General features: G+C 37.4%; 1 protein-coding gene across 4 annotated transcripts in view; it reads right to left on the bottom strand.

The window, feature by feature from the left end:
- DCLK2 (doublecortin like kinase 2) overlaps positions 1-12,159 on the bottom strand; it is a 92,207-nt gene that overhangs the window by 24,918 nt on the left and 55,130 nt on the right. For all 4 annotated transcript variants that reach the window (XR_012651507.1, XR_012651506.1, XM_075034950.1 and 1 more), the window contains 3 exons: positions 10,878-10,972; positions 1,671-1,743; positions 587-695 (listed from right to left, as the gene is read on the bottom strand). Coding sequence is in view for 2 of the 4 variants with exons in the window: in XM_075034950.1 (XP_074891051.1) it covers positions 587-695; positions 1,671-1,743; positions 10,878-10,972 (277 nt within the window). In the remaining 2 variants the exon portion in view is untranslated. The remainder of the gene's footprint in view (positions 1-586; positions 696-1,670; positions 1,744-10,877; positions 10,973-12,159) is intronic.

Here is a 12,159-nt window from a genome sequence, read left to right on the forward strand (position 1 = left end):
ATTTCAGAGTCTGGAATATTGAAAGGTTGATTTGAAAAGTCTCTGGCTGCTCACCACACTACCTCACAGAAGAAGCAAGCACTAGGGAGTCAGCAGCACAGGCTAGCAGCCACCAACTGCATGCCTTTAAGAATACTTTGCCCACAGTATACTGAAAGCTGTGAAAAATCATTTAAGCAGCAGGCAGTAGGGATACTACAGCAGCAGAATTGCTGAGGCAGAAGGGGGGGGTGCCTCAAAGACTGTTGAGGTGCCACATACAGTTTCCTGCCATCCACAACAGTCTGTTGTGTGAGGGGGTTTCTGAAGATCTGTGGGATTTCCCTAAGAGCCTCCATTAGAAGGTGATACCTCCTTTAGTTTTTGGGATAAGAAGACATGTTCCTCTGCTGGTCTCATATCTCTTTGCTGGAATAATACATAGGAAGCTCTGTGTGTTTTGCTATGCCTAGTTCTCCTGAAGTGTAGGCATATCTTTGCAACTGCTCTATGCTTTCACCTCATCACATTTTCTCTGAAATTATCCTAATGCACAGGGCTTTATCCAGTAAAATAAACAGCAGTACTGAACAGTTTACTTGCTCACCGTTCTACGCACTCCTTTACAACAGCAAAATTGCCATCACCAATCACCTTCCCCACTTTATACTTCTCAAGAATGGTAGATGACCCTGAGCACTTGTTTCCATTCACACCTGCAAAAAAGGAAGGTCAATGATTCAAGCTGAAGAGAAGTGTCAGCAGGATGTAATAAATCCCCAAAGGGTTCCACAGATACAGAACAGTCACAAATGCAAAACAAAACTTAAAAGTAAGCTGTTTTCTTCACAGCTTATTCCTTTGTTTTTATCTCAAACTAAGAAAGAACAAACTAAGACTAATCAGAGTTGTTTGACCTTTTAACACACAAATCAAATATTACTATGTTTTTTGCGGACATATTCTAAAAGTAATAAATGCAGTTAGAAGTCCTTAGCCTAAATATTTTGTGAACTCAAAATACTTTTTTTGAAGTATCTTTTTGCATACTCAAAGCAAAAATGCAGATAAGATTCATCTACAATGCATGTAAAAGAACCAAAAGTTTTATCTATCTGCTGAATTCCTTCAAGTTCCCTTAGCTGTTGCTGAAACATCCAAAATGCAAATAAGTTTGATAGCTGCTTATTTCAGTATTTTTAAATTAAAAAATTGATTCTAAAATGAAATTCTAAAATAATAAAAAAACCAACATTGCTTTAAAGAGATAAGGAATGAAAGGTTAAGTTTAGCTAAGGTCAGTTGATGGGCTAGTGGTTCTACCTGAAGCACAATGTGCTGTTTTGAGGAGGGATCCACTTTCAATCCAGCAACAAACACATTTCTGGTGATATTCTGCAGGTTGTGTTCAAAATCACTCAAATTCCTAATAGTGACTATTGAAGAGCAGGGTCCACTAATATGCTACCACTTGACAAAAAAAAAAAAGAACAAAATTTATTTCCTAGCTTTACTGCCTTGATGTAGAAAACGCAATAACAATTTTTCCAAAATAAGGTTGTCGACAAGGTATCAAACATCTCAGAACAAAAAACAATTTGGAGTCATCACAAACCACCTAAAGGTGCTAAACCAACTGTTACCTACAACAAAATTATTGCAATGATTGTTAGCAATTATCGGTGTCCTACCTTCAGGACTCTGGCAATGGATTGATTCAGGTACACCATTCACATTGGAAGAAGATCCACCATGTGGAGGTATCTATGGAAGTAGATAAGAACTTATTATTTCTGATGGTAAGTAATCACAAGAAGGAGCCAGACAAAAAAAAAACACCCTAAAAACACCTATACAGAGTCAGTTTACTTTTCTACTCCCATCTTATTTTTATTCTTGCTTTCTCACAGTTCATCGTTGTAATACATCATTGACACTTGCACCAGTTTAAGATTCAGCCCTGATATTCCTATTTAGATAAGTAGTTGAACAGATTTCAGTAAACAGCAAAGCAAATTGCCTCCAGCTGCACCAAGTTCCATCTAAACACTATAGAGCCAGCGTGTGTGGAGGCAATGTTCCCTCCTCCTTCTACACAAGATCATTACAATACACTCTGCGTACATTTTCACATAAACCAGAGACAGCCATCTCCAGACAACTATTCAGTGGCCAGTGCAGCTAGCGCATGCTCTCATGCTGTAGTCTAACACATCTCCTCATAGCTGGCACTGTCTGAGGTTTCCCTAAGTGAACTCTGTCAATACATGCTCTCTTTAGATGAGCACTGAAGCATGCTAGGAAGGTAATGTAGAAGTGCTTGCATGGCCCTACTTGTTTTCATTTAAAGAAGAGACTCTTGGCATAGGTGGCCGGGTACATCTACAATAGTCAGATTTGCTAGGTAATCTAGACGTCTACCTTTTAGGTTATTATGGATGGGATGATTTATGACATCTACAAGCATTTCAAGTTAGATGTCTGATACGCATCCAGACATAGATCCTGGTTTAGTAACTGTGACACTGTGTGAAAAACAAGTATCTAAATGACTATGAAGGATGAAGGATAAAGAAAACTACTTTTGCTGCACTAACAACTTGTTACTTGATCTGAATCTTCACAATTCTACCTAAAGTCATCCTGTCATACTGCTCAGGGACATACACAACAATCAATTATTCTTTTTTAAAGGGGTAGAAGCATAGGAATGAATGCTATAAATAGTAAAATGTACTGGATGTGTTCTATGCACCACTGTTTTATAAGCTCGCCCATTACAGTAAAGTATAAGGATGCTCTATGAAATTAAAACATATTTTTGATCATTCCCCCTCCTCTACATAACATTTCTTGCTGTTCTGTGAAGTTCCATATCTTGTTTTCTTCATGGGCTATTATAGTAATTCTCACCACTCACCACAAAAAGGATTAAAATGCTTCTCTGCCTTAAGCTCAGTGTCTGTTGAAATGGCTTTGCATGACACCAGGAATGCAAATGCAGCATTTTCCGTTTTAGCTGACATTGTCTAGTTACACTGCTGAATATTTTAAATCATTAACACTATTGTCAGTGAAAGAACTGAACTGACAGATAGGGATATTGTCTAAAGGCTCATGAAATGCTAATGAATGCTTAAGTTTCTAGTGGCAGCTGAGCTGCCAAATCAGCTAAAGGTACAGTAACTAGGAGCTGTACAACTTAATTTTGCAGAGCCTCTAAAACAATGATGTTTACTAGCATTTGGCATAGAAGTAGCGTCAAACAGCAACCAGTCAGCTACTACTCTGTTCCTTGCTAATAACTTAAAACCAGGCTGTGTTAATGCTGCTGTCTTTCTGAGTTATCTATTTATTTAACAAGGATCAGGAACAAGGACATTTGGGTTAAATGACATTTGTGCAAAATCATGAGTCAGTCTCTTAACCAGTCAGTCACATTTTCTTCAAGCATGAAGCATAGATAACAGAAAAGATCACTGCAAAGTATTAGTCATCAGCCAAAAATATTAGTAATCTATTTTGGGGTTTCAGTGAGTGGCAATACATGGGAATACCTAGCCCACATTTCCAACTTCCTTCATCCTTGTAATCAGGTCAGAGCATGACTGGGCACATTCCTTCTTACCACAGCATTTACAAGAAGGAAGCTAACAGCAACATGAAAAAAAGCTAAAAGGAATAAAAGGAAAAAAAAAAATCTAATGCTGCTGTTGTGGCTGAAATGCTAGATCAGAATCTGAAATGGCAGGTTTAACCTTAGCTCTGCCACTAATTTGCCTCACAGCTCTAGATATGAGGGCAAACTCACCCTACAACAAACATTGCCTTTAATTTGGATGCTGTAGGTCTGTGTCTCAGTTCGTCAGGAGCAAAATCAGTCTAGCCTTTCCCTACTGTGTCAGAGCACAGTAGAAATAAACTCTTAAGATGTCTGCGAGGTGCTTGACTAGCCAGAAAAGGTGGGAAGGAGGTAGGAATTCACAATAAGAGACACAGAATAAAGTGATTTTTATTATTACAGTAATTTTCTAATCATTTAACTACCCAATAACATGTAATATTTAGAATATCTTGTACTGCTGGCATCCTAATAGCTTCAGGTATTTTGAAGGTGAAGTAAAGATTTTGGATGTGCAAGTAGACTTCACTCGTTCACTAGCCATTCCTGAAGTAGCAAGCAGAAAAGGATGCATGTTGCTTTGATACTACAGTAGTGAATATGGATGGCATCTACAATCACACTGCAGATTAGGTTTTGCAACAGTTCCTCCTCCTGTATTCTAGTCCACACAGCACTACTGCCCTCTTCCAATACTGTTCCCCTTAGACATGATAAATTCAGAGTGTGCAGGTCTTAAATCCACCCTCTCACACATACATGCAAGTCCTAGAAAACTCAGACCTGAGGCAGAATTTGATTCTTTGTTTTTAAAAGCTCACAGAGTAATTTAGAGCAGCAATGGCTATCCAGCCCTTCGAATAAAACAATCACCTCAGAATGTGGATGCTACTGGCCAAGAACAGCCTAGACCAACAGTTACTCCTGTTGTATTTAAACATTATGCAATACAGAATATAACAATTATTGCTTTTACTTCCCTCAAGTTTTCTCTCTGCAGGTAATTTGTGTTTTAACAGCTCATCCAGAGCCAAATGCACAATACAACATAGTTGTTAGAGATACTGAGAATATCTTGGTGAACACACAGCTCTCAAAACTAGTTGCATATCATTTTACAGATTAATTAAAGATACTGTAAAAAGTTACAAAAGGTGCTGAGCTGGAAAAAAACCTGCCCAACTGTTTCGTTTTCTTCACATGCTGAACTATTTTCTGTGGTAGAACCATTTTTCCAGGTTCACAAAAATATCTAAACAATTTATCTATGTTTTATATTATTTTGTATTATTTTATAGAGACTGACTGTGACTTAAGTCACCAGGTTTATCAACATGACACGTGGTTTTGTGAGAAACACTCACATTAGATCTGTCATATCCATAAGCTTAACACACCTACTTTAGTACCCAATGTGCTTATTACACCTCAACATAATAACTAAATAACAGGTATTTAGCATTCTTACTTTCACCCCTACTAATATCCAACCCATTAAAAACTCCATTTTATACTTCGCACTGTAGGGTGGGCTTTTTTTCCTATCTGAAGTATCCAATGCACAATGTGCCAGACAGCTGCATCCTGCCAGATACTGTGTGTATCAGGTTTTCTACTTTTAAGTTAAAGATAAGAAATTGAAAGCACCCCCCCCCCAACAAAGCAAACCCACCCACTAAACAAAAAAGATAAAAGCCTTTAAACCATCATAGAGTCCAAGAGCATGAACTGAAATGGGTATGCAAATGTAAGGTGATGTATAAGTAGCAGGGAGGGACTGGCCCAAGATTCCCTTAAAATCTGGATCAGAGCGTAAATCAGTGATTTGGGAATGAAAAAGCAGCAGCTTGACAGTCATTTCAATCAAGCTACATCTACTGGTCCAGTAGCAAAGATTTTTAATAAATCTTTTGAGTCAAAATGCTACCATATACCTGAAAAAAATGTAAACATAGTGCTTGTATGTAAAATAGAAATGTGCAGGGATATAAGAAAGTAATCCCAGATAACTACACACCTGGTAGGATTTATTATTTTTTTTTGTCTCATGAGAGCGTGAGGAAGGATCCACAGATATAAACCCATATTGTCTTGAAGTGGAATGATACCTTAGTAGACAAACCTTTGCACTCAGGATTAGATTAATTGCCCACGACACAAATGTTTGTGGAAACATTTGGGGCTTTTTTTCATATTGAAGGAAATACCTAACTTCTTGGCAGCTATATGAGATGGTGCCTTCTAGAGCACCTATCTAAAGGTTTCCTTTGTCTGTCCTTCTTGCCTGTCTGGATAGAAATGAAGGACCTTTGCCATCAGGTTGCTAGGCATACAAAGGTCCTGCGTACACTGTCCTGTACACATATATGCAAGTGCTTCTTTGACTTCAGATCTCCTATAGTTGCTCAACGTCTTCATAGTACACCTAAGACACACTAAATGTGCTGCCCTTGGTCTTCAGCACATTCACAATGTGCTCAAGAGACTCTGAACTGCATAGTACACATGTACATGTACGTACGCACACCCACACCCTTGTGGCTGGAAAATTCCAGACAGAAATATGGGACCCCTACACCAACGTTATTGTTACTATTTTGAGCCTGTAATATGCTCAAAGTGCATCTAGCCAACTTAGAAAAAGTATGTCTAATGTTGTTAACTTTTCCTTGAGTTCTGATCTGTCATTGCTGTGGTAATCTTTCATCTGAAGGCTAAGAGAATGTAAACTGTCATACCTTTAGAAAAACTCCACGAAATTCTCAAAGAAGCTTTCTCTGTCTTTATGAAAACATTCAAATTGGTGATGAATCTAACTGTAGACTGTGAATATTTTAGTGAAATTGTGAATTAACTGTTTGCAGAAGTATTCTCTGAAATCTGGGGACACTTTATAGTGTCACTAATTCATCCTGAAAGGCTGCAGTAAGAAGGGGCTAAAAGATACTCCAAACATAAATGAAATGTTATTTATATAATCAGTGTTTCCAGTGAGATGTTGTTAGTATTCATTATTATAATGCTTAATAGTAACATAATCTGTAAAACAGAAACACTGCTAGTAACCCAACTATACTGAGAAGCTACCTGTAACAATACAATAGCCAGTTATAATGTAGTGATTTTGCTACTGTTAATTTGAGCATACATGGTCATGCATTTTGTTGCACTGCTCTGGAAACACTGAAGAACCACATAAAGATTTACCCTTTTTCTAAAGAAACTTTGAATTGCATCACATTATGTAAAGCATTTAGCAAACTGACGACAATGGTGAATGGACTCAATACTTAAGTGCAATACCTCAGTTTCCCTACCAGCACAAATTAGCCAACTCTTTATCCACTGTATGAGCAAGAAAGGCAGCAGTTAAAGACTTTCTCTAAGAACTGCTATTGCACCTGTGTCACTAGGTTGGATAACTGCATGTAAATAATCATAACATTTAACTGCTAACAGAAGCACGTGTACAAAACTGAAGAGATTAAAACCTTGATTAAGATAGGCACTAATCCTTCAAATCACTTAAGCACATGTTTAACTTTAAGTACATTAACATCTTCATTGAAGTAAAAGGGACTACTCAAAAGCTTAAAGTTAAGCAAGTACTTAAGTTATTTGTTGGATCACGTTTTAACGCCCTTTCACTTTGGTCATTTGGTCAATCAATTGAAAAAGTAATACTGAGACAAATTCAGACACAATGCTATTTAGCATAATTGGGATTCTAAGAAAGGCCTCAGCAGTAAAGCTTCTTTATTTGTACAATTTTATTTTCTTTTTAAAAAGATGACAAGACTTTGTGGTACTTAATTTCAAAAGGGGACAATAAAACACATGCAAGTAAGCATAAGGAAGATATGACACCACTTTCCAAAATCTCATATTTAATCTAGACTCTGGATGATTTTTATGGTACAAAGTGAGCATAGTAACAGATGTACTGGAAGAGCTAAGAGTCAAAGTACCCCTAGCAGCATTGCATATCTGGGTATCTATAAATGCACATTTAGAACCAAAGAAAAAGGTTAAACCTTTCAATTGTCACCTGCCTACAAAACAGCAAAAGGACTCCTCTCGTCAGTTGTCCTGTGCCACCTAATGCACTACTACCATTATTTCTTATTCCATGCACTAGTTTTAATCTCTATGGAAAAGTCAGTAGAAAATCAAGAAACACAGCACATTTGCTCAAAAAAGAGTATCATACAAAGCAGTCATTTACTTCATGCCCATACTTGTTAACTTTTATATCTAAATCTTTACCTTGAAACAAACCCTCTGCAAAGTGAAATGCTTAGTTACGGGCTAAAATTATGACGTTAAAAATAAAAAACTTTAATAAGAATACGGAGTAGCATGCAATTGGGTGCATGGTATCCATATTTGCCACTTACTGAAATAAAGGCATTTATTTGGGGTTGTGGGAAAATTCTGTAGTGTTTACTGTTATTAAGCCATAGCATAAACTCCTTACTTGAATATAATCTCAGACTCCAGTACAGTTTTTTTAAAACACTTCTGCAAGATTGGGATGTTGGACAGCAAACAGGCTTACTGTATGTACTGAACAATTAATAGCACAAGAGCACTCTGGTTGGAAGAGCTAAAAAGGACAGATGGAAAGCCCTTCTCCTTAAAGATAAGCTGTTCACAAGAAGTGTTTCCTGCAAGGAGTTTTCTGTGCCTGAGCACACCATTTCTGCTTATAAAGTGTTGTAAAGCAGAAGGAATCCTTAGGGACTGAAGAGACTTCACTATAAAGGAAAAGTGGCATTCGGAGGATATGATGTAAGACTCAGTGTCTGACACTGAGGAAAAAACTGGTGTTGCTATCAGTATCTTTTGCAAGTTTACTGCCTTGATGACTAGCATTATCACTTAAGCTCTACATTGATCGTCAAACTTAGAAAAGCTTAGCCAGGTTCTAACCTGTAGTCAAATATTTTATTTTGCTCTGGCTTTCCAACAAACACAGTTTTTAAAGTACAGTTCATGTGCAGCTGCTCTGATGGTCTGCTCTTTACAGAAAATAGAAACATCAACCCCGACTTTTTCCCTTTTCCTGCTGCCCCAAGCTCATATAAAACCATTACTAAGTATTGCTGTTTTGTGCTCTACAAAAATAAACATATGATTTCCACACAACAAATCCGCCAAAATATTGCATTTCCAAAGCTAGAAAACTCAGAAATATACTTTATTCTTTCACTGTCTGCCATACTATTTATATCTACGTTTTCATTCAGCTGTAGTCATGGCACCTTCTTTATACAAGTGCAGGAAGCCAGACTGCTTGTCTGCTCAGCGATGCAGTCTTAGCAACATGGAATTATTTAACAATAGGGGAAAACAGTAATGTCAGAATTGATCCCTGCTTTCCCTCTGTTCTCCTCATCAGACTGGCCAAGATCAATCCTATAAAAATAATAGGTTTCTTAAAAGAATCTGGTTTTGCATAAAACCATGCCTCCCTGTTACTGGTTTTATGTTGATACTTCACCAAAACAGTCATTACTATTAGAACATAATCAAGAAAAAAGAGTGACTGCACAGTGTACTTTATCCTTTTGGACTTTATTCTGAGATTCACCAGATAACTTTCCCTATCTTTAGTCTCAGGAGCACAGCTGGGATCCTCCTATTGAACTGATGCATCCTAATAGGATAAAAAAAGAGGTACTCACTACCTCAGTAACACATCAGGTCTAAGATGATTAATGTGTTTTTGCTGTTTTCTTTGGTCATATAGGGATGAATTATCTGACACAAAAACCCATTAGTATCTAGCATCAATTAAATTCCAAAATGAAAAAGCACAACAGCCTACTTCAGTGAAATTGACAGTTAGGGGAAAGAGGACATGTCCACTTTACTGAAAATTGCTTGTTACTATCAGAATTATCTCTATCTTAATGGAGCTTTAATCAGCTAAAAGCAGACAGGACTGCGTGGGAAAAAAAAATGAACCAAATGATCTAGTTTCTAAACTTGTAATTTCATTAAAGAAAGACAAAAGAGCATTTGTTAAATATAGTGCAGACCAGCTGAGAACCTCAAGTCCAATGATTTTGGTGTTCTCTACTGCAAGTTCTATAGCAGAACTGTCCAGACAAATTTTAAGACACATAGTTCTAATTTTCAGTGTCAGAACTATTACTGCTCTTGCAAATGCTTTACAGGGGAAAGGCCAACCTATGTTGCTTTGGACAAAGAGAAGTTATGGGATGGTACAGCTCAACAACTTAAAGGCAGAGATCAACACTAAATTGTCTCAATGAACCAAGCAACTAAAAATATATTAGAATTAAACAAATAAATCAACATCTTTTCTCGGAATTATCACAGAAGCCTGGCAGAAACCAGTGCCATACTCCTTGCAACACAAAGACTTGGTAACAATTAGCACATCAAAACCCAAATCTAAATACTATTCAAATCACGTCCTTTAGCCAGTCTCTTAATTGAGAAAACAGTTTTCCACAGAATTATGCAGCCTCTTCACAACTGTTGTGTTCACCAATGGGAGCTGTTACTTGATCAGAATAATCAGTGCGAACCATCCAGTGTGCTTCCAGAAAGGCTGCAATTGATGATTTCATAAGAAAATTCTACTTGAAAGGTCAGCTGCACAAATGCAGCAGTAAGATGCTCAGCTGTGCTCCAGACTGTTCCTTTTATTTTACCAAGCGAAAGGCACAGAGCAGCTCTAAGAACTGTAAATTCTACCAATTTTTAAGTGGGAGAGGAAAAGAATTCTCTTGGTGCAACAGAGAGAAAAATCTGTCAGAGATCAGGCTGCTCCCAAAGGAACCCCTCACAAGCTTTCAGGCAGGAGACTGCATTAAGGGGTGAAATTGTGTGCCATGGATGAAGGAGTGTGCTGCAGATGAAATTTTGGGCAATGCTACAAGACTATAATGTATGGAAAAGAGGATACTACATTTATATAGGGTGAGGGAATATGAATTACGTGGGGGGGTCTGCAGTCCACAAAACAATGGAAAATTTGGAGGGCAAACTGGCATATTCAAGCCACCATCACACTCCACCTTTCCTAAGCTGAGAGTTCCATCCTGCTAACCAAAGACAAAATACAAAAATCTTACTTCAGATCTCTTCTCCACTTCAACTCAAAAATCCTACTAGCAAGGCTACTCTATAGAATTATAACTCTTTTTTTTTTTCCTTTTTCTTTTTTTCTTCTTCAGCATCACTGTAATACATCAGTCATCAAATGAGGGAATTCAAGGTTTTTGATGGTTCTTGCACTTACCTTGAGTCCACGAAAGCTGCCTGGGCTTGTTGGTGAAGAACTGGAGGACTTTGTAGATTTTGGGGTGGATAATTGACTGCTTGGGGTTCCATTAACTGGCCAAAGCAATAAAAGCAAACAAATGAAAGAAAAGATGAATAAAAGTCAAAAACCCTAACTTGCTTTTAAACATAACATATCTCTCTGACAAGTTATCACTCAAGTTTGCATACAAAGACCAAACCAGATGCCTCAGCATTTAGGACTAAACTATCCACTTGCATGCCACACAACTGCGCCCCCAAAACTCATTAGCCTGGACATGGGATCAAGAAGACACACAAATATTGCATTGTCATTCTAGAGATTAAAAAGGCCTATTCTGTCTTTGCCAGTGCAAGAGCTTTGGGCAAGTAATAGCCACAGCCTTTTAAAATTATATCATTTATTGTGATATCACACAATAAAATTTGGAGACAGAAAGTGTTCATAAAGACATTTGACCCTCCAACTCTCCTTTTTGGATCAACACCTAAGTTTCTAGGTAGAATGTTTCACAGATCACAAGTTGTTTTGTTTGGGGTTTTTTTCCCCAAGAAAAACAAACAAACAAGAAGTATGAGCTGTTTGGGTGATAAAGAACTTACGCAGTAGTTCAGAAAAATACTGATTTAAGGGAGGAAAAAAAAAACCCAACAACATGGGGTAAAAGCTAGTAGGTTATTTCTGAACTTCTGAGAAGTTCAAGTGTCTGTGAAAACATACAATATCCTCCCTCTTGACTTCAAGAGTTAATTAATTTTAAGTCCAGTTTTCCAGAGAGGCCTGATACAACATCCGTTATATCTCTGGTGACTTGACTATAACTTAGGTCAGTCCTTGTATTTTTCTGAAAAAAAAAACCTGATGAATTTCATTATGCAGACAGAATAGCATGCTGTTCATCATACACAAATATAATGCAACATTATATGATACGACATTATTTCCTCTCTAGTTGAACCTCATTTTTCCTGGGAGAGGAAAATACCAGGCAGAAATTTAAGAGCTAAAAAGGTTTCATAGCTGATTCATGGCAAAGAATTATTTTTCAGAAAGAAAAAAGCAACCCTGGCAAATAGAAACTTCGCTTCAAAGTAAATAACAGTTACACCTGCACATACCCTTTACACATTCAGAGGTCTTTCATGGGTTATGCATCACTTCTTAACCAGTGCTATTGGATTTATTTTACAAGTGTCTATTAACCTATTACCCTAACATTCTCTGAGTGGTGAAGATGCCTTCCAAGTACTATTTTTAC

The sequence above is a fragment of the Buteo buteo genome, chromosome 1, assembly GCF_964188355.1.
Source record: "Buteo buteo chromosome 1, bButBut1.hap1.1, whole genome shotgun sequence".
NCBI lineage: Eukaryota > Metazoa > Chordata > Aves > Accipitriformes > Accipitridae > Buteo > Buteo buteo.